Source organism: Mytilus californianus, unplaced genomic scaffold (assembly GCF_021869535.1).
Source record: "Mytilus californianus isolate M0D057914Y unplaced genomic scaffold, xbMytCali1.0.p SCAF_4, whole genome shotgun sequence".
Taxonomy (NCBI): Eukaryota; Metazoa; Mollusca; class Bivalvia; order Mytilida; family Mytilidae; genus Mytilus; species Mytilus californianus.
Genome location: NW_026262690.1, coordinates 71,189,257 through 71,216,343, shown reverse-complemented (window position 1 = coordinate 71,216,343; position 27,087 = coordinate 71,189,257). Strand labels below are relative to the sequence as shown.

The 27,087-nt window shown below is 32.4% G+C and overlaps 1 protein-coding gene across 2 annotated transcripts in view; it reads right to left on the bottom strand.

Moving 5' to 3' along the window:
* LOC127738434 (DNA-directed RNA polymerase I subunit RPA1-like) overlaps positions 1-18,548 on the bottom strand; it is a 52,687-nt gene extending 34,139 nt beyond the window's left edge. Inside the window, exons 1-7 of one of the 2 annotated variants that reach the window (XM_052249678.1) lie at positions 18,430-18,548; positions 12,230-12,407; positions 9,007-9,134; positions 7,762-7,972; positions 5,669-5,849; positions 3,400-3,682; positions 1,396-1,539 (exon numbers count right to left, since the gene is read on the bottom strand). In XM_052249678.1, coding sequence (XP_052105638.1) covers positions 1,396-1,539; positions 3,400-3,682; positions 5,669-5,849; positions 7,762-7,972; positions 9,007-9,134; positions 12,230-12,389 — 1,107 coding nt within the window. In that variant the 5' untranslated portion in view covers positions 12,390-12,407; positions 18,430-18,548. The remainder of the gene's footprint in view (positions 1-1,395; positions 1,540-3,399; positions 3,683-5,668; positions 5,850-7,761; positions 7,973-9,006; positions 9,135-12,229; positions 12,408-18,429) is intronic. The other variant, XM_052249679.1, reaches the window with a different exon arrangement.
* Between the last annotated feature and the right edge of the window lie 8,539 nt (positions 18,549-27,087).

Below are 27,087 nucleotides of genomic sequence, written 5' to 3'. Positions count from 1 at the left end.
ATGTTTCATTCACAGATGCTAATAATACAAATGTTTCATTCTACAATAGAGAGCTCCATTTGTATTCTTTGATTTCAATTAGTTTCAACCTGACAGTGTTCTCCCCAGGGCCTTTTAGCATCATGGTAATGTGATGCTATATTGCTAGAAAGTGATGCTATCTGAAATCAGTTTCTTATAGATAGCAGGCCTCGACAATAACGCTTGTCCGATTGTCCGGTACCAGAGGAAAAAAGGTCGGACAAGTAAAAGCTATATCAAGCTTGTCCGACGGGACAAGTAAAATTATTCTGCAGAAAATAAATTTAATCCAACTTTGATGAACAAAGTAATTATAAACAAAAAACAAGAAAAGAAGATAAAAACAAGTATTAATTTGACATGTTTACTTGCAATCGATACTTTAAAACTGGTTCTTTGCCAGGTACTGTTTAAGAGGTAAAAGGCATACTTTTCTCGGAAACCATTTTTTCTGATCCGAATCAGCGATGCGCTTTGTAGACAAGGTAACTTTTCAAGACAGTTCGTCACCAGCTCGGAAACGATTTGGCTCCAAATTTAATAGACAGTTGGGCACCATAGGAGACATATTTAATAGACATGATTAATAGACAGTTTGGCAACGCAGGAGACATTTCATTTCGGGACCAAGACAAATCAGTACCTCGTTTTCCGACCTTATTCTGTTGCTTTATAATAAATATCATACCTGTAATTTTTTTTAACAAAAAATATTTTTTAAATAAAAATGAAGAAATTATTTACCATAAAATTCACAAAATCATATTTGATCATATTTAGAAAAAAACAATACTTGCAATACGGTGACCTATAGTTGTTAATTTCTGTGTCATTTGGTCTCTTGCAGAGAGTTGTCTCATTGGCAATCATACCTCATCTTCTTTTTTTTATTGATTGCCATTGAAAAAACTTTTTTCAACTTAAAAACCAAGATACAAATCCAATGAGTGTACATTGACAGGCCTATCAGACGGTGCCTCATGTGCAGAGTCTGATGAGACTTTGGCATTGAAGAAAGCTAGAACCTAAGTCCTGTGACATGACCAGATTCAGTTGTTATCGACTCATATTTTTGAAAAGTATTTCAAAAGATATAAATCAAATTCTGTTCTATTGTTTTAATTCATTTTGTTCCTTGAATCAACTTAAAATGCAAAAACGGTTATCAATAAGATTGTTTTTGGACAAGTTACAATTTCATTCGGACAAGTAAGTTTTGGTATGTACTTGTCCTACTGGACAAGTTGAAAAAAAAGTTATTGTAGAGGCCTGGATAGTGTTATGGATGTGTTGCTATAGTTTCTAGAAACAAGATGGTATTTCATAACACTGCCTGAATTTAAATTAATTATTACTTTTCATATATTGACTTACAGGTATTTCAACAGTCTCTGATTTTTCCTTGTTTTGTTTATCCATCAAGTCTATAATCAGACGTATTAGTACCGAATCACTCAGAAGTCTGGACAGGTTAGCTGTCTGAGGGTTCTCAAACTGTCTGTCTCCCATTCTGGATACCTTAAAATGAACAAATACTTTTAATTCAGATTCTCATTATGTACAAAGGAAACCCATAATGTCTACAACCAAGAATCTTATTAGTCAAAATTTATAAAAGAACTTCTTTGATCTTATATTCTAAATGAACAAGAATTCAATATGAGAAGGTTATCGCATGAAAATTGGGTAAATACTCTCCAAAGAGAAATATTATATTGTGTAAGTTTGCAAATGCAATTCGAATTCTATGAGGGATAATATTCCAAGTAGAAATGAGATAATCTTTTAATTGTGTGACAAAACCCTTTTATTGTTATATAAAACTTTTAAAATGGCAAAAAACATCATTTCTACCTACCAATAGATCTTAACACGTTTGGCTTACAATGGCCATGCATTGTCAAAAAAAATGAAAGGTAAAAATGTTTAACAAATAAATGTAGGAAGAAAAAGTGATGACATTAGCTTACATGATCCATCTTTGATTTTTTCTTATTTGTTAATCATAAATTTTTAATAGCTTTTCTTCAATTTTTTCTATAAATTTTAATGTAGAGTGTTTTTTTTAAAATAAAGACAAATATAAATTTTAATCTTTAATAGAGAGAATACTGGCAAAAGGGGCGCGAAACATAATAACTCCACTAGAACTTTCATTAGTTGAAGCCGTATCAATTATGTGTATCAGCAGGAAATAAACTGCTTCGCTGAGCGGAGCTGGATACGCCCGCAGAGGTCCAACCCTGAACAATTGGGGCAAAAATGGACACAATATTCAAGCTTGATACTGGTCTGAATTTGGATTGTAATTAAATATTTGACATATTATAGGTTTCTGAATATATGTAGTCAAAGAACTTGAAATTGGTTATATGAATTGAATTTATATTCAATGAAAGATTTCTTGCTGTTGTGCAATACACTGTGCTGTTGCACAATGCTTAGTAAATCTGTTGTCAGACTATAAACAAATAAAATCTTATAACTTGGAAACCTAAATTTGAAAATTTATAAAAATCAAAAGGGAGCTTACAAAAACAGATATAAACAATTTACCAAAGTTTCATAAAAATGCTGGAAGCATTTTTGAGTTATTGTTGGAAAACTGGAAAATTTCCCTTTATGTAATGAATAAAACCCAATAAATTGGAAATGTATAGTCTAAAATTTATAAAAATCAAAAGGGAGCTCATGTCGATAGAAATAAACAATTCATCAAAGTTTCTTGCAAATTGGTGAAATTGTTTTTGAGTTATTGTCCGAAAACTGGAAAATCCCCCCTTTTTTAATGAATAAAACCCCAAAACTTGGAAACAGTAAATCCGAAATTTATAAAAAACGAAAGGGAGCTCGCATCAATAGAGATAAACAATTCACAAAAGTTTCATGCAAATTGGTGAAATTGTTTTTGAGTTATTGTCCGAAAAACTGGAAAATTCCCCCTTTTTTAATGAATAAAACCCCAAAAGTGGGAAACGGTAAATCCGAAATTTATAAAAAATGAAAGGGAGCTCACGCCAATAGATATAAACAATTCACAAAAGTTTCATGCAAATTGGTGAAATTGTTTTTGAGTTATTGTCCGAAAACTGGAAAATCCCCCCTTTTTTAATGAATAAAACCCCAAAACTCGAAAACGGTAAATCCGAAATTTATAAAAAACTAAAGGGAGCTCACGTCAATAAATATAAACAATTTACCAAAGTTTCATACATATTGGTTTAAGCGTTTTTGAATTAATGTCGGACACATTCCCCCCCCACATGTCACAGTCTGATGTCCGGGAAAAATAACATTTTACGTTAACAATGTCATTACCTCCCCTGTAACTGTATTGTGTGCCATTAATATGAAAAGTACTTTACAAGGAACACTTACTGGCCTGAATCTTGATGGCGGTACAGGAATCACATCAAGAAAAAAAATATCTGTTGACTGATCAGCCACATTTAATGACAGAGCTTTAAACAAATGTTTCAGTAAAGTCTTATCATTTGTCCACAATCCACGCATGTGGTCTCTTAATTCTGTTGGTGTTAAGTATCTCTGGGTACCAGTAGATTTCGATGGATTTTGATCCCCTTCTTCATCACCTGGATCTCCATCATCAGTTTTTTCATTATTTTTGTTATTTTTCTGTTTGGCTTTAATAGACTTTTCTCTGTGAATAATAAAAAAAAATAATATTATAAACCTTCACGAATCACTCATGGCCAAAACTAAGAAATTAATGCCATGTAAGTTTCAAATTTATAAAAGTTATATTGGTTATTTTGTCTGTCTAAAGTATTTTCACAAAGGAAGAACTTTAATCTTGAGGATACTTGACAAAAAAGTACACATTATTCTAACTCGAATAATTCAGTCCCTCCCCGTAATCAATCTCTCCTACTTGTGAGGGCCTGAATATCTAACACGATAAAAACTCTTCACGAATCCTGGATTGTGATTGGTGCCCTGTAGAAGAGATGACCAATCAGCAATCATCTCAATTTTATCGAGATAGGTAAATCCTGAGCTAATTCCGAATGATTGATAGAAGATTTTTAAATGTCTATGCATTCAGGCGTTAAGGAAGTAATCCTAGATCAGCGGAATAAAACGACTGAATTATTCGAGTGAACAGTATTCAGGTGATTCATCTGGGTCTTTTCACTGTAAAGTAATCATCTTGTATCAGAAAATGCAGATTTTTTTTTTAAAGACTAAATTTCCTTTTCAGTGTGTTGAATTAACAAGAAAAGAACTTTTGAGGACTCCACTAATATTCTATACTTCAACTGTCAATTTAAGTAACTCATATCTAAGTAAAAAATTGTAATTATCATGTTTCCTGACCAAAATTCCTTGTGCTTGATCACCAAATTTTTACAATGATTGGCTTGAATGCCTTAAGTTACAAATGCAAAAGTTTGAAGAAGGGGGTTCAAAAAAATGTCCGGCTGGCTCATATTTTTTTGGAAACCTGCCACTATATGGTGATAAACAGTATACTTGACATCTTAGTATAATAATGCAAAATTGGAAAGTATAGGATATTATGATGAAAGGCTTGAAGCATAAGACATATTTGAAATTTCTTAATTTTTCAATTATAATATAACAGTTTGAGATGGTGATAGTGAAGCATGAGCATTTGGTGGGGTTAGTGTTGCTCAGTCTTTAGTTTTCTATGTTGTGTTTTGTGTATTATTGTTTGCCTGTTGGTCTTTTTCTTTTTTAGCCATGGCGTTGTCAGTTTATTTTCGACTTATGAGTTTGAATGTCCCTCTAGTATCTTTCGCCTCTGTTTTACAAATATATAAATACTTTCTGAAAGCTTCTAAGCACACCCATTATGTATCACCTCTCTATAAAAATATGTAGGGCAAATAGAATGATTTCATATTTTTTTTCCAAACCTGTACCCTCATAAAGTCAGATTTCATTTTAAATCTTTAATAATTGGTGCATAAAAAGCTACATTTGAAGTGTATATAGAATGTAAAGCAAGCCCTTGAAAATGTAACAAAATATAATTCTAAATATTCAGATATAGCTCTATAGGATTTATCACAATACCAAATATCTAAGTGTGCAGGACACTATGACCGACAATTTCTTCTACTTGACCTCAAGAGTATTTATTTCAAAAGAAATAGGGATGGATATCTATTCAACAATATATACATGTATATCAACACAGCTCTTATAAATCATAGATCTTCATCTTGGCTTTTGCTGGAGGGTCTTAACTGATGTACATATTGGACATTAAAAAAATAACAATCGATCAATCACTACTTATAAACTATGAGTTTATACCTAGTAGCAAGATCAAGACGGCACTAAAGTATTGACTAAAGCAATATCCTTGATTAAATACACTGAACACCACTATGCATGTGAAGAACTATATGAGTAATCAATAAGCATACAAAATAACTGGTTAAGGTTCCTTACAAACTAGAATATGAGTCAATTGGACACCATGTTATGCTAAATTTAGTTTATATTTTTAAAGTTAACTTTCTAATGAACTTTTGTAATCGTTTTCAAGTTGAAGTGATCACAACTTCATGTTAATATACCGTAAACCAAAACTTCAAGGATGCAGAAGGCTGAGTTAATCATAAACTTTATCCCTTTACATCTAATTAACACATACCTAACAGATAATTTGTGCTGCAGAAGTATCTTGTTGAAATGCTCATGATGTAAACTTTTCTTTTTCTCTTGGCAATGTGGACATTTTTTTTGCTTAGCCAAATACTCTCTCAAAAAATTAGTCACAAATTCTGTCCTGGCTGCAGTTATATTTTTTGATGAATCTTTTTCTTTTGTCCTGTCTACAAATTAAAGAAAAATTATTTGATACTTTTACATTTATAAATTAACAATTACAACAGAACGTCCGGACAGAGATTTTTTTTTTTTTTTCTTTGTGGGAGATTTTTATTTTCTATACACGAAAACTGTTGTTCATTGCACCGACCAAATCATTGCTTGGACTAAATTCATCCTTAAAGCTATTTCTTCCATATGACTTGACAGAGGAAAGAATCATTAGAGATCAGAAGATAAGGGCAAAAACTCCTGATAATTTTGGTCAAAAATGTAGCCCCTGTCAGAGTTTCTCTATCTGTTATGGTTTTAAGATATAAGACGATTGATACATTTTACCCTTATGCTCTATTTTTATCCATGATGGCCATGTTTGTTGACTGGCCAAAACAAAAAAACTTTATACAAGATATCCTAAGGAACATTCAGCCAAAGTTTGGTTAAAATTGGTTCAGTAGTTTCAGAGGAGAAGATCTTTGAAAAAGAATACAGCGTTGACATGTCACGACAACAATGAACTCCAAATGATAGCAACAGCTTACATGGCATTATATGCCCATTTGAGTTAAAAATGTTGGTAATATAGTTAAATTTTGGCTTCATGTGATATGGATTAATTATTTTCTAAATGTTTGGAATCTCAATCTAAATGACTTCATTTATGTAATTCTGTGTCATTGACAGTGTTGAGAATAAACTATATATTTGAAAGACATTCACATGACTATGATTTTAATTCATCATATCCATACATAGGAACAAGAATTAAACCATTGCTGAGATGTCAGCCTATTCATTTATGGGGGGTTTCTTTTCCTAGAATCAATGCTTCCTAAATCTGTCACTGAAATGGACTCACCAAATTATATGCAATTGTTTTCTTCGTGTGCCTAATTTAAATTCGTTAAGTTTGAATTGACTAATTTACTGATTTCTGTTCACTAATGGAATTTATTTAAAAAGTTACCTTTTAAAACTTTTGTAATTTTTATATGCCTTCACTGGGAATGGAACCGCTCCTTGAAGTCGATAAAACCTCGGGGCTACTAATGAGGTTGCAATTTAGATGTCTATTTTATATATATATAAATGAACATATGATACACATTGGTACAATGGACACACAGGGCTTGTACCTTTATAAATACATAACAGACAATCGTATAGTATAAGTTGGTAGCCGTGAGGTTAAGATCAATGAGTTATAGAGTTAAAGTAGAGACTTGCAATTTGTCAGTTAAGGTTTGAATCCCTGCTTTCTCTTTGTTGTCCTAATTTTTGAGTTTTTCTTTTTTATTTTGTATGTTATTGTCGATATATTTGTAATAATAGAGGTTTTTCCCATTTATTTTTGGATTATTATTGGCTATTTCACATATTTGAAAAGAAAATGATTACATTTAATTTGTACATTTTAGTTTTATAAATATAGTATAATTTCATCTATTTTACTACATATCTCTACAAGTGTTTATCGCAAATCCCTATGCGAGTTAATCTTAATGTGCCTAGAATTAGGTTTCTTGCTAGAAATTTCGGTAACATACTTATTATATATACTTAGAAATAAGTTAGAATATGTCTTATTTTGTAAATTAATGATAATATTCAGATGCATAATAATTTAAAAACAGACCTGTTATGTTATATTTGTATTTTCTAACCAATTAATTAGGAACTTTAATTTATTAATGCATTGTTAAACATGATGACATGGTTATTTAAACCCACTTACAATACCTTCTAATAAAAGAAAAGGCTTTAATTTGGAAAAGATATCAGAACAATAGTTTAAGTAAGAGACACAATGGATAAGCGTTGTTTCAAGAAAAACAAACCATCTGCCCTCCGGGCTCATGGTTTCTTTTTCAAGAATTAATGCTTATCCATTGTATCTATATTACGGAATAGGCCTACCTTTCATCTGTTGTTGTACCCATTGGTTTACCATGTCAGGAATCTGATCAGAGTCCTGCATTTCAATTTGAAGGTGGTTTCCATAATGTTCTACTTCCATGGCTGATGTCAAAAGTCCATGATCAAGTAATTCCATTTGACCTACGAATACTGCACTATTTATTGTCTTAACGGCCATCCGTGTACACTCAAAGCAGGATCCACATAAAGTCTACAAGAGAACTATTTTAATTAAACATTAACAAAATAAGCATGCCTTCAAAATGGTTTTCTTAGCCTGACAAAAAATTTTTTTTACCTGATGACATTGACTCTTCACTAACAAGATTTTGTAGACATTGGCTACAAACAATGGTCTTCAAAATTCTTTAAGGACTGAGCAATTATGTTTACATGGACCTTGCATCTCAGTTTTAAGAAAATGTTTACTGTGGATTATTTATTAATCGTGGGATACCAATTTTCATGGATTCCTTGGGTAAAAGGAGAACCATGGATTCAACAGTTTAATGAAGTACAAGTTTTTTAAAGGCTGAATTGCAGACATTGGCAAACCACTAAATCAAATATCCATAAAAATACATTTTTTTCTAAAATCCATTACAATTGGTACTCACGAAAATAAATGAATCCACAGTATATGAAATATAGATATAGTAAACAATTAATATTTAAGCAGACTTTGATAAGCAACAAATCATTATTATGTGTAGATCTTGATTTTTTTGCTGTTCAGTTTTCTTTTTCGCCAAAAATGAAAATTATTATTAAAGGGCAATAACTCACATGTTAAAGGAGTAGACAAACAATGTTGGCATAATTGTTATTTAAAGTTTCTTCTTTTTGATTATAGCTTTCAAAATACATTTGTTAGAGGCAATAATGCGAAAAATTAGTAAAAAATCATCATTTAAGGGCAATAACTCCTATTAGGAGTCAAATGACAATTTCAGCAATGTTTACCTATTCATAGATCCTTTTTACATGTAGCTGTTCATTTTTGCTAATCATATTTTTAATCTATTTATTATACCTTTCTAATAGGCAAAAACAACAAAAAAAAGTCATTCAAAGGCCATTAACTCCAATAAGGAGTCGACAGACAACTTTAGCCATTTAACTTTGGACTTTTTTTGTAAATCTTCGTCTTGTTGATAATTTTTGCCTTTTAAACCAGGTGAGCTAAAAACACATTCTTATCTTTTTTATTTTTTGTTAATATAAAATTATTAACAACTGACAAACCTTATACATTATCTTGAAAAATACAGGATTGAAAACAGGAACAGGAAGTTCAATATGTCCCATATGTCCTGGACAATGGACAAAGTTTAGACCACATGTTCCACACACATCAGTTTTGTCTACTGGCCCTGAAAATATATGAACATTTATAAGACTGTTTCAGTTAAATAACAGAACATTATGGCTTATATGGTGTGGTCAGAGGAAAAATATTAAACAATTATGAATTGAATTTTGAGGTTTTATTTTCTTCCTCTGCAGAACCATGCACATTAATCAAATTTCCCTTTTACCCAATACAGTCGACTCCACTTAATTGCATACCGGATAATTGCATAATTCAGTTAATTGCATACTTTTCTCCTGCACCAAACCATTCCCTATACATCTAGTGTTAAATTATCCGGTTATTTTGCATGGGCTAGAAGTGACATTTCGGTGTATAACACTACCTTTAACAAGAAAAGGAATGAAAGAGATGTTATCCAGTATCCATGTGTTTTTTTTACCTAAAACAATGCATTATTGTTACAAATCCCATGTTATGGCTAAACATATTTCTCCATCATAGACCTCTTAATCTGTTAAAGCCTATTTTAATTTAACAACATGTGTAACATTCCTGTTTCTTAGTCCAAAATCCAAATTCCTCCTTTAAAGTAACTAATGAGTTGCCAGGCTATACCAACACATGTCAAGTCGTGGGAAATTCACTAGTGTTGAGGATAGCCTGAGATGCACACAAAAAAAGGTCACATGCATACATGTACCCTCACAGGTGTCTGAGGTGAACTGATTTATCAAACCTAAATGTAGATAATTGCTTGATTTATGATACAAACAATATTTGAATATATTTTGACATCTGAAAAACACTGCCATCATTTTTAAAGTTTCTTTCAAAAAAAAAACATATTGATTTCAGAAGTCAATAAAAATCAGGTTTACTTCAGTTTTTTTTTAGTCTCGTTTTGAAAGAATATGTACCTTTACAAAAATGATTCAATCATCAATATAGCAGAAAATATGTAACAGGGAAATAATCTGACTTTTTACTGAAATATCACAATACCTACCATTTTTTTTTTAAATATCGCTACATCTCTAGAAGTCAAAGAGACTTTAAACAAAGTCTCAGAGCAGGGGTTAAAAAATCCAATAGCCCGACGCCCGGGCTTCAGCATTTACGCTTCGGGCAATCAAAACTTGTAACCCAATATGCCGGACGGAATAGTAACAATAACAAAAAATTCTTGGCGTTTCCAAAATAGAAAGTGGAAAATCCCCTCATCACTATTCTATCTTAGCCAATCAGATTCAATTACGTCATCCGGGATTCCAAGAATTTGAACATGTTTTAGAATAGAACAAATAACTCTGGGTGGACCGGTATCATGTATTGATCGCAATTCCTGTACTTTCAATATCGATTTCTCAGTACAGGGGTATTGTACATTGCTTACGCCGAGATTTTCAATTACCAGTATTGGTACCGGGCCAGTAGGGGTATGATGCATTGATCAATATTGACCTGTAATGTCGGACAGCTGTTGAGCACTAAACCATGCAACAAAAATTCATCCCAAAAAAATGTCAAATACAAACGGGAAAAGCGGAAAAGAACATTTATAGGGTCATCGACATAAAGATTCCCAGGGCAAGGTCAGCTGTTGCTGATGATAAACCAGAGACAACATTTTGTGAATATTGCCGTTATTTTCCAGATCACGCTAATAAAAAGTCTGCTTAAAGCTTTGTATGTGGGAACAAATATATGATTTGAACCACTGGTTTCACATCACAAGACCAATGAACATGTTTTCAAGAACTAAAAACACAGACACTAGACTCTGAAAAAAAATTACCTATATACTGTTAAAGTATTCCAGCCCCAGAGTCATAGTTTCTATTACATATACATTTAAATGTAAGAAATAATAAATAAACAGCTGCGCCATGAGCACATGATACGCCCGTCGTCTTGTGTGTGAATTTTTATGCAATAAGCATAAATAGTTTCTGACATATGGTGTGACATGCGAAAACCCCCCCCTTTTTTTTTTTACAAAAAACTCAATATCTCTAAAATAAAATTTTGAATCAAAACCAAAAAGTATACAGATCTTTAGATTAATATAACTAAGAAGTGTGTAAAGTTTTAAGCAATAATCATAAATTGTTTTTGAGATACGGCGCGACATGTGAAAAACCCCTCCCCCTTTTTTTACAAAATACTCAATAACTCAAAAATAAAATTTTGAATCATCACCAAAAAGTATACAGATCTTAAGGTTAATATAACTAAGAAGTGTGTAAAGTTTTAAGCAATAATCATAAACTGTTTTTGAGATACGGCGCGACATGTGAAAAACCCCTGCCCCTTTTTTAACAAAATACTCAATATCTCTAAAATAAAATTTTGAATCATCACCAAAAAGTATACAGATCTTAAGATTAATATAACTAAGAAGTGTGTAAAGTTATAAGCAATAATCATAAATTGTTTTTGAGATACGGTGCGACATGTGAAAAAACACACACACCTGTTTTAGTTAATAAGTCCCGTAACTCAAAAAGTTTTAATCTTATTTTCACCAAAAAGTATACAGATCGTTTGACCATCATAAGAAACAACTATGTTAAGTTTCATGAAATTTGGATAAGTCATTCTCAAGTTACGGTGCGACATGTTTACGACTGACAGACAGACGGACACCGGACATTTGTATACCATAATACGTCCCGTCAAAAATTTGACGGGCGTATAAAAAGTTGCTGACTTAATTTTGAGAAACTACACTCTTTAGATAATTAAGCAATTGATTTGAAGAATTCATATTTTCCCTTGACTTTTCATCCAGGTACAAATGTATTACAATAATAACTGAGAAACAAGATGATCAAAGTGAAGTTATTTGAGGATCAGGTATACAAGCCCTCTTTGACTGAATTTTCCTGAAAAGCAAAAGCTATATATCTTTTAAATGGTTAATTTAAAAAACCCGAAATCAGTCTGTATTACAGTTCATGACATTGATTGTATATATTTTTGAAAAGTTTCTTCAGCAGCACTTTTACATGTATATCATCCGAAAAACAAAAAAGTGACCCATAAATGAACTGATGAAAAGACAAATGAATGAACATTAGGCTTAAATCATACCCCAACCCCCTCATATACAGGTGTAATAACAGGAAGAAAACATGAATCACTAAACTGTACCTAATGCTGAATCATATAATCCTCCAGGATTGGGATTAAGAAGTGTATCAAATGTCTGTGCATTATTTATTTCCTTCACACTTAACTTCTTTATTTCAGTGTTGTTATAAAACTCAAAGCTGACTGAACAGAGAGTCTGTGTCACAACTTCTGTTTCCATTGTTTTGGCAAATCACATCTGAAAAAAAATTAAGATGACACAATAATTTCTAATTGCTGAATACAAGTTAAAGCTTATGTAGAAAAAAACTGGGACAAACAATTATCAAGTCATGCCAAAATTCCAATCCCTTTTAGGACCTTATAGTCGAAAGGTCTAATACTTGCTTGAATTGCAACTCTTTGATAGTTTCTTGTTAATTTACTCATCCATCACAACTTTAACAGACTTGGAATGATTTACAGCCTCATTCATTGTTTATAAGCAGAATTTTTTCAAATTATTGAAGACTGTTTGTTGTCCTTCTGATTGTATTAGATGTATTTTGGTTATTTTTGTTGTTGGATAGCTGTCTCATTGACATATACCCACATCTCCTATTATTCCCATTTGAAAGTGTGCTTTACTAAAGGAGGGACGAAAGATACCAGAGAGACAGTCAAACTCATAGATCGAAAACAAACTGACAACGCCATGGCCAAAAATAAAAAGACAAACAGACAAATAATAGTACAGATGACACAACATAGATAACTAAAGACTAAGCAACACGAACCCCACCAAAAACTTGGGGTGATCTCAGGTGCTCCGGAAGGGTAAGCAGATCCTGCTCCACATGTGGCACCCGTCGTGTTGCTTATGTTATTACAAATCCGGTAAATAGTCTTATTCAATAGGCAGGGATGGGGTAATTGTAATCTGTAATCGTAATCGATTGTAATTGATTACATTTTTTCCAGTAATCGATAGTAATCTGTAATCGAAGACATTTTCGATTACATGTAATCGTAATTTAATCGATTACAGCAAAAATTATGATGTAATCATCGATTACTTTTCGATTACATTTCGATTACTTTAGTAAAATAGTTTGATGAAATATAACCTATATTAAATGAAAATATGTATATGTTTTCATCACTTTATAGTACAGATAAAATAGAATGTATTAAAATGACATAAGAGTTTATCAACTGCCTTATTTCTATCTTTTGTCTCAAACTGCAATATGATCAACCAGATCCCCTACCAAATTTTACTTTATATCTAGCTTTTCAAAACAAATGGATTTATGTGCTTGTCAATAATTCAAACCTTTTATATTAAAATAAGAAATGAGTCTTAAGTTAAGTTCTGTACTACATTAAAGTAGTAAGCTTATTTGTATTAAAATTCCTTAAAGCATAATTTTCAATAAGAGTTGAAATTTTAGCATAGAATAGATACACAGTTGATTCCTTATAATGTTATGATATAAAAATTAAGAAAGTACACAAAATCCTTACAACAATGAAACAATGGCTATGCATTGAAATTCTTTTTCAGAAATAGATATGTGTATCCCATTTTGACACTATAAATATATATTGTTTATAAATTGAATAGAGAATAAAAAAATCTAAACAAACTTCTTGCTTTACTAATCAGATGATCAAAGACTTCTAATCAATAAGATGCAGACTTTGTTTTCATTTCAATTATGTCTAATTAAGAAGGAGATTTACATTATTTTGCCCCAGGTTATAAATTGTACTCCATTGGCAGTTTAATAACCTGTAATTAGGGTGGTTATCCAAACAAAAGGATTCATTCAGGCATGTCATTATAATTATAAATTTCGATCTTTAAAATTAGCTGAACTAATTAATTATTCTACTATTTTTACATATTTTTTTTTCAGAGGAAAATTCCAACATTGCAATTAACTATGTTAAAATATACCTGTTTTTAATTAGTAAAATACAAAAAGCTAACTTAAGTCAGTATGAAAGCAAAATTTATGAAAAAATCTACAATATATATAAGTGTTTGATGCAATGCGATGTCATCTCTCATTCATGTTGAAAGCCAAAATTTCAAGAATTTTTGAATATTTGTGATCCTCAGTAAGAGAATCCATCTAGAAAACAACTGTCAACTTAAAATTTGGAAACAATGCTTTAAATGTTGTTTTTGGTAAAGTTCTAAATTTCCACTATACAAACGTTGAGCAACATAATTGTGTTTAACTTACTTTATTATTTTTTTATAATTTTGTAGCATGTAATTGACAGTAATCAAAAAGTAATGTAATTACTTTTGATAAAGTAATCGATTGCAATCGATTACATACAAATATCAGAGTAATCGATTATTAATCGATTACACAAAAATCCTTCATGTAATCGATTATTAATCGATTACATTTGTCAGTAATCGTGCCCATCCCTGTCAATAGGTCACATTCGTGAAAAGGGAAGGGTATTGTAGTTACGACATAAGGAACATATCCGATATCATCTATGAAACGGTTATTCCATAACGGTCAACCAACTCATGATGGCATCCGTAAAATTTATGAAGGGATGATTTAAACTTCACAATTTGGAACTCTTGGTTTAATAGCTTCCTTGTGAGCAGCAATCCTCTATCAAGGAAATCATGATAGGAAATACTAGCCTGGGAATATCGTATCAATTGGGAGATATATACTCCGTATGCAGGCGCTGCTGGAATGTTGCTACATAGAAATTGGAAAGTTCACAATTGGGAAGCTGAAATCATCTCTTTTGTCGTAAAGTTTTGTTTTCAATCGACCCTCATTGTCAATTTCTAGATGTAAGTCAAGATATGAGGCAAGACTTAACTGTATCTGTAGTATCCTTTATCTCTAGTTCGATGGGATAGATTCGTTCAACATAGTCACCAAATTTTGTATTATTTAGTGAGAGAACATCATCTATATAGCGGAACGTAAAGTTATATAAAGTAAAGTAAAGTTGTATAAAACTTTACAGCTTCAACCAGCTTGTTACTAGGTTTTCATAGCTCAATCTTTGGTTTACTGTGTAATGTTTTGTAAACTGCTGTTTGTCTTTTTATTTTGGTAATGGTGTTGTCTTTTCTTCTATTTTTTTACTTATTGATTTCTCCTTTATTTTTAGTATATTTTTCCCTTCTTTTTAATATTTTATATGAAGGTGTTTTGACCTGCTCTAAGTTGTTAATGAAGTTCAAGAAGCCAATGTCTACTTCAGTCGTTTCATTTACCTGCCAACTTTCACGATTTAGGCGTGTACTACACGATTTTGACCCCTTGTCACGATTGCACGATCGTGAAAAAAGCCCTTAAACACGATTTTGTGAAAATCTACACGAAAAAATGATCGTTCCCATTTTTGAACTGTTCCCAAGGGAAGACAATCATGATCAACCATTCAAAGTCTGTGTTTCTCATGATCAAGTTAATAAGCCAATCAAAATCATTCTCTCTCAGGATTATTTGGACATGCTAAATTTTTAACTTGTTTGGATTCCTCTGTGTTTGTCAGAATTGTAAAATCGTGAATATGGCAGGTGAATCTTCATCTGCAAGAAGGTTCTTAAACAGCTTAAGAAGAAAAGCATGGCTGATTGACAAAATTCAATGATGCAGTACTACCATAAACATAATAAATAGTAGCTAATTGACATTACCCTTACTGTAAGTTGTAACATATCATACACTACAGTGTTGTCATTCTTGTAATTAACAGGTTGGGAACAACCCCCCAAATGAGGGATATCCCTTAAAAAAGGGACAGTCCCCCAGATAGGGGGTCACTTTTGCTGTTGTATAATAGAAAAAAGAAAAACTTAACTTAAAAGGGGGGAAAATTAATTATATTTAGAACAACTTCTCTAAAAGAGAGATCCACTAATTTTAAAAATAAAGAAGATATAAGTCCATGAATATTACAAAATTCTTGGACATGTTTTGACCATATAATACCAGATAGATGTATAATAGTATCTTGGGAAAAGTTTCATCAAATAATATAAATTGTAGAAGGTCCAGTAACAACAACACTTTAAGGAATGCTCCAGTAATTTAATGAGATCGACATGTTTCAGTGGCTAGGCCACCGTCATCAGGATAGAAAACAATACATAAAATCATGCCGAGGTACAAAATCGGGTTGAGTAAATTAATACGTCACAATGTTGCCAGTAAATTACTGGAGCATTCCTTAAATTGTTGTTGTTACTGGACCTTCTACATTTTATGTTTTTATCATAACGACCCTGCATACCTGAGGTATCCACTTCATGGAATCTAATGACAGAAGATTTACCAGGCGTTGGTTCACTTGTGTTTAAATAATATAAATATGTAAGAAGTGGTTTTTATTAATCAAGGGTAAAACTTAATGCCCCTACCGCTACGGCAGGGGCATAAAAATATTTTTTATCACTTGAAATATGCCCCTCATAAAAGGGATAGTCATTACATTGAGGGATTACCCCTCATTTGAGGGGTTGTTTCCAACCTGATTAAATTACCAAATAATTGAAAGCACAATGTACTATGCTTTATTTTTCACAAGGACCAAATAAATGTCCTTCTTTGTGCATAATTTTAAATTGGGAAAAGTCAACAATCATTTAATATTCTGACACATTCACAAGAAAATATATCCTGGTACATGTATTCTAGCTACATGTTCATTTCTTCTACTGATATAATTACTAGAATCATGCAAATAAAAAGAAGAAAAAGGCTTATAAGCTCATCATCAGTATACCATATAAAAAAAAGATATTGCACTTTTTCTAGAGCACAAAACAGCACGTGCAAAAAAGCCGCAAAGAATTCTAACCTTTGAAATTGTTGTCACGCACTAAAACCCCCATGGCATGGGGATTTTCAAAAGTTGGCAGGTATGGTTTCAATAAGTTTATGTAAAACATTTGAACTGATTTGGTCATAAAAGACGCTCAGATTCAATCTTAAATATCAAAACTCTATCAAATATGTTTTTCAGACTGTTTTCGTCTAAAATGGAACTATTAGTGTTCAGTTTCAACCATTATATATGTTATGTATTATCATCAAATACAACATATATATAAATATTAAGACTGAACACAAGTGTGGCCACTTCCATTTTCGACCAAAAAGCGTCTAAAAATTAGCGCAAAAGGCTAAAATCAGTCAGGGGTACTACTTAAACAAGTGATTTCAGAATCACTTCCTCGAGTGATTTTGGCTGTGAAATATTAAAAATTTTCACACAGACTTTTTAAAATCACTGAAACAAGTAATTTTAGAAGTTAAAATGTAATCACTTTAATAAGTGTTTATAACATTTTCTTGATATTTTTCCCACAAGCTTGATTTTTTTATTGGTAAAAAGACAACAATTCCATTGAAAAAACAACTATGTACATGCAGAAATTGTCTTTTGCTTGATAAGTCTGACACTTTTACAGTTTTTTAAAAATAACCAAAAACTGGAATAGTTTGTAGATCAGGTCATAACCTTGAAGTAGATCATTCTAACTCTAAAGAAAACCAATCAGGTTACTCATATTGTTGATCTTTGTCTGATAGTAAGAGTAGTTAATGAATTTTTGATTACAGAAAAATTCCCAAGGGTACTTTTAAAAGCTTTAGCGCACTAACTTTCTGCCCAAGCGCACTGGTGAAATTAATATACAAAGAAAAAGGGATAATTGATTTATGTAGGAAAATTATAGAAAAGATTGTGAAAATATGAAAATCAATGAAATTAGCATTTGAAGATCAAAGAAAACACTAAAATCACTTAAATAGGTGATAACTGAATTTATCAAATCACTGAAATAAGTGATGAAATCACTTGTTTAAGTAGCACCCCTGACTGAAAATTATGAAGACTTCAGTAATTTTGCATGAATTTATGATGCTAGTACCTGATGCATGTGCATTGTATTGTCAAAAACAGACCATATTTATGTAACAGAAGTATTCTACTTTCCAATAAATAGCTAAAGGTAACATTTTTAACAAAATTTTAAAACGCTATATTATGGGGCCAAAAAGGAGTCTTACCAGGCCTACTCCTTTCATGAATGTCATGTGAAGATATATTTATAGTTCAATCGACCTATACAAGCTAAAACCGTAGAGCTACTGAACTTGTAACAAATGCAAATTTGTTTTTTTTTCGGTGTTTACAAATATTCTGGCAAAGACAGAGCGCTGCATTAATCAGTGTTCGTCATATACTGAAAACAAAAAGTAGCGATGTGTGCTTACATGCATAAAATGTTATTAAAAATTCAGCGAAAGAAAGACTAGTTATTCTACAGTAACACAGGTAAAAACAATATTACAGTACGCCACATGGAGCGGAGCATGGAACGGGGGATTTGTAGTGCAAGGGACAGAATCTACTGTTTTAAGTACAATATTTACATATTAATTAAAAACCAATTCCGGATCGGCAAATACTGAGATCCGCATATCATAGTAAATTTATTTTTGATTCAATGTGCGACAAAATATTACAAAACATATTTTCATCGAATGTTAAAAATATAATGTACAGCAACAATTAATTGGGGGTTAGTAGAAGTTCTAAAGGACCATTTAACAAATTTCAACTAACAAAGATTTCTATAAATATTCTTTCTATCCCAACACCATATCTGACTGAAATACACTAACAGAACCAATGAGGGGGGCCCCCACCAATAGGTATGTCCGAAAGGTGATATATCATAGTCCTAAGTTCAGAGAACCCCAACACATCAATTGGAACCAAAATAATTATGGATTCCATTGAGGACTAAGCCAGAGCATGGGCTAAACGAGAAGAAGTTGAACTGGACACTTTGTCAGAATGGGTCAAAACAATCAGGTCTCTGATAAAACGTCGAATTCATAAGTTGAAAAATTGTGTGAATGATAGACCAAAGTCCGTTTTCAGAAAGAAGCTGTGGAATGTCTATTATCTCTTCACGATAAATATGTTGTCGTTTCTGCGGACCAAGCTTCAAATAATGTTGTCTTTGTATGTAAATCGTACTACTGCGAGTGTTTTGTAAAAGAATTAGAATATCATTTGACAAGGATGAATTTTTGGCGAATCATAAGTCTTCATGGCTTCAATGAACATTACCTTGAACAGCAAATCTGAGGACTTACCTTGTTTGTATTGGATACCTAAGCTTCACAAAATTCCGTACAAACAACGGTACAATGCCGCCTCATTTGCATGTTCTATAAAGGAATTGTCCATTAAATTGACAAAAATTCTGTCCGCAGTGAAAGAATGTCTTCAGAAATACTTTGAAACGGTTTACTCGCGTAGTGGTATTAAGCATATGTGGATTCTGAGAACTGTAAAGAACTTCTGGATAATTTTAAATCACGATCTTTTTATGAAATTAATTCTATCAAAACTTTTGATTTTTCAACCCTGTATACCACCATTCCCCATGTGAAATTGAAAAATTGTCTAAAAGAAATAATCCGCAATGCTTTTCAATACAAAAATGGTAGCATACGCTATAAATGTATTGCTTTGGGATACCATACGCCATATTTTATTAATAGTGAACAAAAAGGTAAAACATGGAGTAATAAGTGATCAGTATGCTTGAGTTTCTTAATGACAACATATTTGTTGAATTTGGAGGTAGACTTTTTCAACAAATTGTCGGAATTCCTATGGGAACAAACTGTGCGCCTCTCCTTGCCGACCTTTTCTTATTTTCATATGAGTCGGAGTTCCTTCAGACACTTGTCAAAAACAAGAAAATAAAAGAAGCCAGATCATTTAATTTCACATTCAGATATATTGATGATGTTCTTTCCATTAACAATCCAAACTTTTCTGATTGGGTTCCATTAATATATCCTCCAGAACTGAAAATTAAAGAAACAACAGACACGTCTTCCTCCGCTTCATTTTTAGACTTATGTTCTGATGTTCAGTAGTTGTCGTTTGTTGATGTGGTTCATAAGCGTTTCTCGTTTCTCGTTTTTTATATAGATTAGACCGTTGGTTTTCCCGTTTGAATGGTTTTACACTAGTATTTTTTTGGGGCCCTTTATAGCTTACTGTTCGGTGTGGGCCAAGGCTCCGTGTTGAAGACCGTACTGTGACCTATAATGGTTTACTTTTATAAATTTTGACTTGGATGGAGAGTTGTCTCATTTGGCACTCATACCACATCTTCTTATATCTTTATACCTCGAATTTGACATAAGCGGTCATCTTAGTACCAGAATCTATGACAAACGAGACGATTTCAATTTTGAAATTATCGATTTTCCTCACCTTAGTAGCGATATACCAACTTCACCTGCATATGGGATATACATTTCCCAATTCATTTGGTATTCAAGAGCTTGCAGCTGCTACTCAGACGTTATAAAACGTCACCAGTGTCTGAGCAGAAAGTTGATGAACCAGGGTAATGTCAAAGAACGACTCGTCCTTTTTCTAAAAAGAAGTTCATCGGAAGATACCAAGACATTGTTGATAAATATTCCGTATCAAGTTCACAAATAATACATGATGGTCTTGAAGTAAAGATTCTAGGCACTGACGTTGTTTATCACCTTAATTACGTGTTATCGTGTTATTTTATTTGTCTTTGTAAATTATTAACCTTTACTGTTTAGTCCATCTTTGGTAATATACTTTTGGCGTGGCTCGGTCCCGCCGTTATGTTATTGTGCTATGGTCATTTTTTGTATTCCTGTCTTTCATTCTTGCTTATGTGCTTGGTCTATATGCCATCTTGTTTTCTTTGTTGACATATTTGTTTGCTTTTATAGTGATTAAGATTATAACACAATCTGCTGTACCTATATTTTTGACATTTTTACCTATTATGTCTGGTTTTTTTTTGTTCACACCTTGCTGTCAATATAATGGAATTTTATGCGACAGTCATACAAGTGAGAGGTTTAGCTAGCTATAAAACCAGGTTTAATCCACCACTTTATTTTTTTATAAATAACGTTCATGTTTCCCCTTCAAAATAGAATGCATACTATCCATTGAGTTCATTGAACGACATAGTATGAGTGTGTGTGTATGTGAGTGAGTTTATCGGGTATGCTAAGGATTTGTACCATATGTCGTGGTCAAGACTTGTCGTCCCTTTGTGTGTCTGAAACCTGAATGGAATAAGCATAACTTAACATCGCGGACATCAGAGTTTTAGCGAGGTATGTAATCATTTTCTTTCGACAATAAAAAATGGTCTCCAATAGCTGAATTCGCCAATTATTGCACTGCAGAGCCCGCTGGGCGGTCATTGAAGATGTTTGTAATACTGTAATGTTCCCACAAACGTGCAATAGTGCGGACGCTGCAGTTAAATGCGTTTGAAATAACCGTGTCGTTGTCCGGCATTTGTGCGGCCAGTGCCTTGTTCACATTGATGATGGATTAGTCGTGGCTTTCCTTCTTTGATATACAGCAACAAACGGCAACCACTGAATCACAGCCTCCTGACTTTAGACAGGCACATACAAAATGTGGCAGTTTACAAAATCAAACTGTAACTGACGTTAAAAATCAATCTGATTAAAATTCAGATCTATCGTAACTCGCTTACTCGCCGAAGCTCCTATGAGGATAAAGAAATCAAAGATCGATATCTTAATTAGATTGAATTAAAAATTAACTTCTACTTGTTTTTTTTTTTTTTTTGCATGTTTACGAAATAATAGATGGTTCTATGTTATCAAAATATGGAGGTATCAAGTTTTTGATGATAGAATTATTAAATATAATAAATATATGTTAGTTGATAAAATCAGTATCTCTGTTAATTATTTTCAGAAAAAATCCGTTTATGATCTTCAGGTTTATCGATACCCGGGAACAGCCTATAGTTGGCTGAACAAATTGTATTACACTGCTTGAAATTTTCATGTAATTTCTTATTGGTATTTGACCAAGTTTTCATAATAATTAATGACTTCCATTGTTTTTAAATATAGAGAGGATATGGCAATATCAAATATTGCAATTAAGCCAATTTCTATTGATTTTTACACTTTGTTCTTATGTTGTGCTGTACCACTACTGACCCAGGTTAGGGAGAGGGTTGACCGTTCACAAACATGTTAACCCCGCATCATCCTTTATGTGATTGTCTCAAGTCAGGAGCCTGCAGATCAGTGGTTGTCGTTGGTTTCATGTCTGTCACATTTGTTTTTTGAAAATTGGTTTGTTATAAAAAAGTCGTTAGTTTTCTCAGTTGAATTGTTTCACATTTTTTCATGTGGGGGCCTTTTACAGCCGACTATACGGTATGGGTTTGTCTCCTTGTTCAAGGCCGAACGGTTGCATATAATTCCTTGCATCCCCTTCATTTGAACTTTGGTGGATAGTCTCATTGGCAATCATACCACGTCTCCTTATTATTAGGGTATATTTTATACGATGTTTAATTCGTTGATTTCAATTGATACGTTTGCCATTAATCAACAATATTCAAGATATCAATAGAGGAAGTTTAAAATATGTTCCCTGGTCAATTATAATATACTAATATATATATTCAGAGGCGGATTTAGGGGCGGGGTGCCCGGGCCCCCTTTATGGAGCTACATTTTTGGTTAATCCAGACTTTTTACCTATACATGTACCACCCCAACTTTTGTCTAGTTTTTTTCAGGATCCTGGATCCGCATCTGATATTATGTCCCAGGTAAGACCAAAGAGATATGCTGTTGGCAGTAGTTTTATCAAAGACAGCTTTTACGGGAATCTTAATATTGTTTAAGTGATTATTGTTGTTGTTTCTGGACGGTTGCGAATGGTTGGAATTTTATAATTTTAATAGTGTTATTGTGTTTTTCTTAATGTTGGTAAACGTTTAAATGTCTTATGTTTTTGGACGCGATATGAATGTTCAAGTAGATTTACAGGATTACACTCATATATGATATCTTATCAACTTCCTAAACATGCACCTTTTTTTAGGATTCGAAAAAAGATAACGGATAAGGTACGTCAGAAATCCATGACTATTCATACGATTAACACTACTGGTGTAATAATCAACAACGGGTTAGTGTTCATACATGTAAATTTTCTTAAAAGAAGTTACTCCACTTGCAAAAGTCCAATGCTAAAGAACTTACTAACTTACTGCCCTGTACGCTATTTGCTAAAGAACCATACATAATTTTCCGCAAATGTATTTATTTTGCCTAAAAGGTATGGCCAGTTTCACCCACAAATTCAAAATGGGAATTTTGATAAATCTGAGTGTAGTTGGATATCACATGCTAAAAAAGCTCCTCGTACATCAAACGCGACAACTAAAAAAAGATACAATACTTATGTAATCAGAGACTTCAAAAGAATAAAAGAGTTATGTCAAGTTTTCCTTGTATTTGTTTCACACACTAGATCACAGGGGAATTGACCATAGTATAATACACAAAAACAACCATAAATTTACTATAGGCCCAAGGAGGTATGTGACTTGCACATAGAGAATGTGGTGAGGTTGAACGTGTCTGTCAGCCTTCCTGTGGTCGTGGACAGTATTTATGAATAGAACGGTGAAATTTTCATTCGAAAACAAAACTTAAATAAAAGAGCAGCAAAACGTCAATGAAACAGCAACCGAACAATACAATCTAATCAAGTCATCGATCTTTGATAGTCGTTGTAAGTTTTTTTATACTCGGGGTCAGGATTTAGAGCTTGACTTAGTGTACAGACCATATATTGACCACCAGATTTCTTTTACTTTTTTTGTGGTCGTTGAGTTGTAGTCTCATTGACATATCTTTTATTTCTATTAATATCTAACGACCAATGGACGATGTTCAGTGATAGATCGGCGTTATACCATATATTTACAGGCGGAAACCCAGTTAAAATTAAACAATAGAAATGGAACCCTTTGTTAGAGAAGGTGAAAAAGGCCTAGTTGGTAAATTTGAATTGTTTACATCTGTTTCTGTGGGGTTTAAAAGTTTAATGAAATTCATTGTGTATAATTTAGAATTTTATACATTTATGTGTTTTTCCTTAAATTATGGTATGGAGCTTCGAGATATTTGTTAACCTTTAAATTATAGACAATTTTTCACAAAACAGTCGATTGTGGTAGGTGCAAATACATGTGGATCTTTTTTGTGCATAAGCATAAATTCCGCCGAAAAAAATTCCAAAGAAAGATAATAGATTGATCTTTTTAAAGCATTAATTTGCATCTCTGCCCCCGGCGAAGGTTTTTTTTGGAAAAAATCCCCAAAATGGGCAATAATTTCATCGAAATGGATAGTCAACTGCACATTGCTAGAAAATAAGGAAATGTTGATCCCAACGTTAATAGTGTAGTACGATTTCTATATATCCTGCAATTAATTGTTTTTCTAAAGAAAAGTTACTTTCATACGGAAGCGTATAGGGACATGCTATGTGGATAAATTGATCGGTTTTCAAGAATGGCTTCCTTTTTTACGATTATAAAAATTAGGTGGCGTAATGGGGAGATAATTTTGACGAAGTAGAATCCCTCTAAAACGACCCGATTTGAAAATAGACTATTGAAGACTCGACAAGATCTGCAATCAAAATCAAATTACTAAGGATAAAATCAAACTGGATGCACTGACGTGATGTCTGCCTCGGGACAGTTATAAGTACCGATTATCAGGTTGACTGCGTATTGGTATTGTAAAATGTCAGCTGCCAGTCACAATATGAGTGAGCGCAGCGAACGAGTTCAAAAAGCCTTCATATTGTGTCGAGCAGCTGATATTTTACAATCTCAATACGCAGACAACCTGATAATCGATTTATCGGGCTGTATTTGTGTATTTTGGAAGTGTTTTCTTTGTTTCACTAGCAAACCGGAAGATAACTTGATAAGTTCGGGTCAAACTTATCAACGTAGGTTCAAACATTATGACGTCGCTGATATGTCCGGGTCAAAGTTATTAAGGCCGGATCAACGTATTTGACGTCACAAAGCCGTGATATGCAATTTTATTTAGAGCTGAGCAGAGTGATATAGACAGTGGGACGAGCGATAATACGTATGGCAGCGTTTTGTTAGTTTGGAATCTCCGAAGCAGCAGTAGCAAGAACGACGTTACCAGTTTCGGAGTTTGGTTAGTTTGGTGAATATTCAAACTCAACAACGTCCATTGGAGAAAAAAAACATACACAACTATTTAATTCATATAAAATAATAAAAACAAAGGCTTAAGCACTCATTCACATCGACAAAAACCAACAAATATTTCAGGTGTATTTCTTTCCAAAGGTAAAAAACGAATATATAGTATATCTATTTATTGTGTACAGTATCGTTGTTCATATGGAACCGACCACCTCTTAAAAGAAAGATCGTTCACTTGACTTTTATCTAGACGTTATAGATTTATCATATATATATACTTATAATGTTGACGTAAAAGTTGCTTAGTAATAACGCATGTTGCTTTTATTCAGAAATGTACGAGTATTGCAAACATGCGCATATTGAACCAAGATAATAATAAAAAAATACATGCACTTTTCAATGAAATTACCGATTCCCTATCCAATTTGTTAGTTCTAAAATTGTTCTACAATGCTGAGGAAAGCGCACTATCTTTACGTCACATGTCTGTACATTTTCCCGGCATTTATAACATAACTTTGTATTTATACTAAAATAACAACATTTTATTATGGATTTTTTTGCCAGTAAATAACATACCATTGACGGACTTTTCATTTCAAAATTTAAGACGCAAAATAAAACAATGGTTTGCTTCGATTACTTGACAGATAATATGTATATGTATTTTCATGGATGGTTTCCTAAATAACACAGGCTAGTAGTTTACGATATTTTTATTTGTAATATCATTGACTGATGATTTTATTTCATCTTTCCCGTATGTTGACATTAATCGTTTAAAATACTAACAAAAAAGACAGAAATAATCTATCTTTATTGGTCTTCTGTGATAGAGTGAGACATGTCCATACCACATCTTACCAATCATGTCTACACATCTTTACATCAAAATACTTTACGAAGTCATCTTTCAAGGGTCGACTTTAATTTCGTTCAATCATTTTTGTCATACTTAAAATTAAAAAAAACGTCGAAAATGTTTTATATACTTGTAAGGATAAGTTTCACTTTAAAACAGGTGTGCATGGACTTTCTTTAAATAAAACAAATCTTTATCTTATATAAAAGTCTTCCGACTGAATTATTGTTTTTCCGTACTCTAAACTCACAGATAGATTTTCCTTGTGCAGTCACCTTAACCACGAGACCTCTCGTTAGTACGTTAGCAACCGCACAGCGGAAGTGCTATGGAATAATTTTCTTTTCATAATTTTATAACATATAGTTTAAAAAGCCTTATTTGAAAATCTTGTAAAATCCTTCTTATTTTTTCATAGATTTTGATAGAAAAACAGTGCCAATGTTAATAGTATGAAAAATCTAGAGAGAATCATTTCCCGCCAAGTTTTCAACGGCTTATATCTCAAAAACAAGCATACGGACCCTTCATTTTTTCTGCTTTTTTAGTTCCGTTATTTATATAATATCAATTTATAACAGTCTTTTAAAAAGCTTGTTATTTTGAAACAGTAGCGAACTTCAAAAATATAAAAAAAAAACAAGAGGCTGTCAGATTGACAGCAAACCGGATTTTTTTGCATGAACATGATATTTGCAAATCTGGACCCCCAAACAGGATCAAGTGAAAAAAATAAATGAATTTTTGTATGGTTCAGAAATGGAAAGGCCAAAATCAATCTTGACCTCATATTTATCATCAATGACATAGTATTTGAATTAAGAGTGTAATATAGGTACACACATTTATTTAGCAGGGGTGGGTAAGTAAAAATCATAAAGTCAATAATGAAAGAAGTATGTTTTATGAGATTATAACCTTATTTGATATGAAACC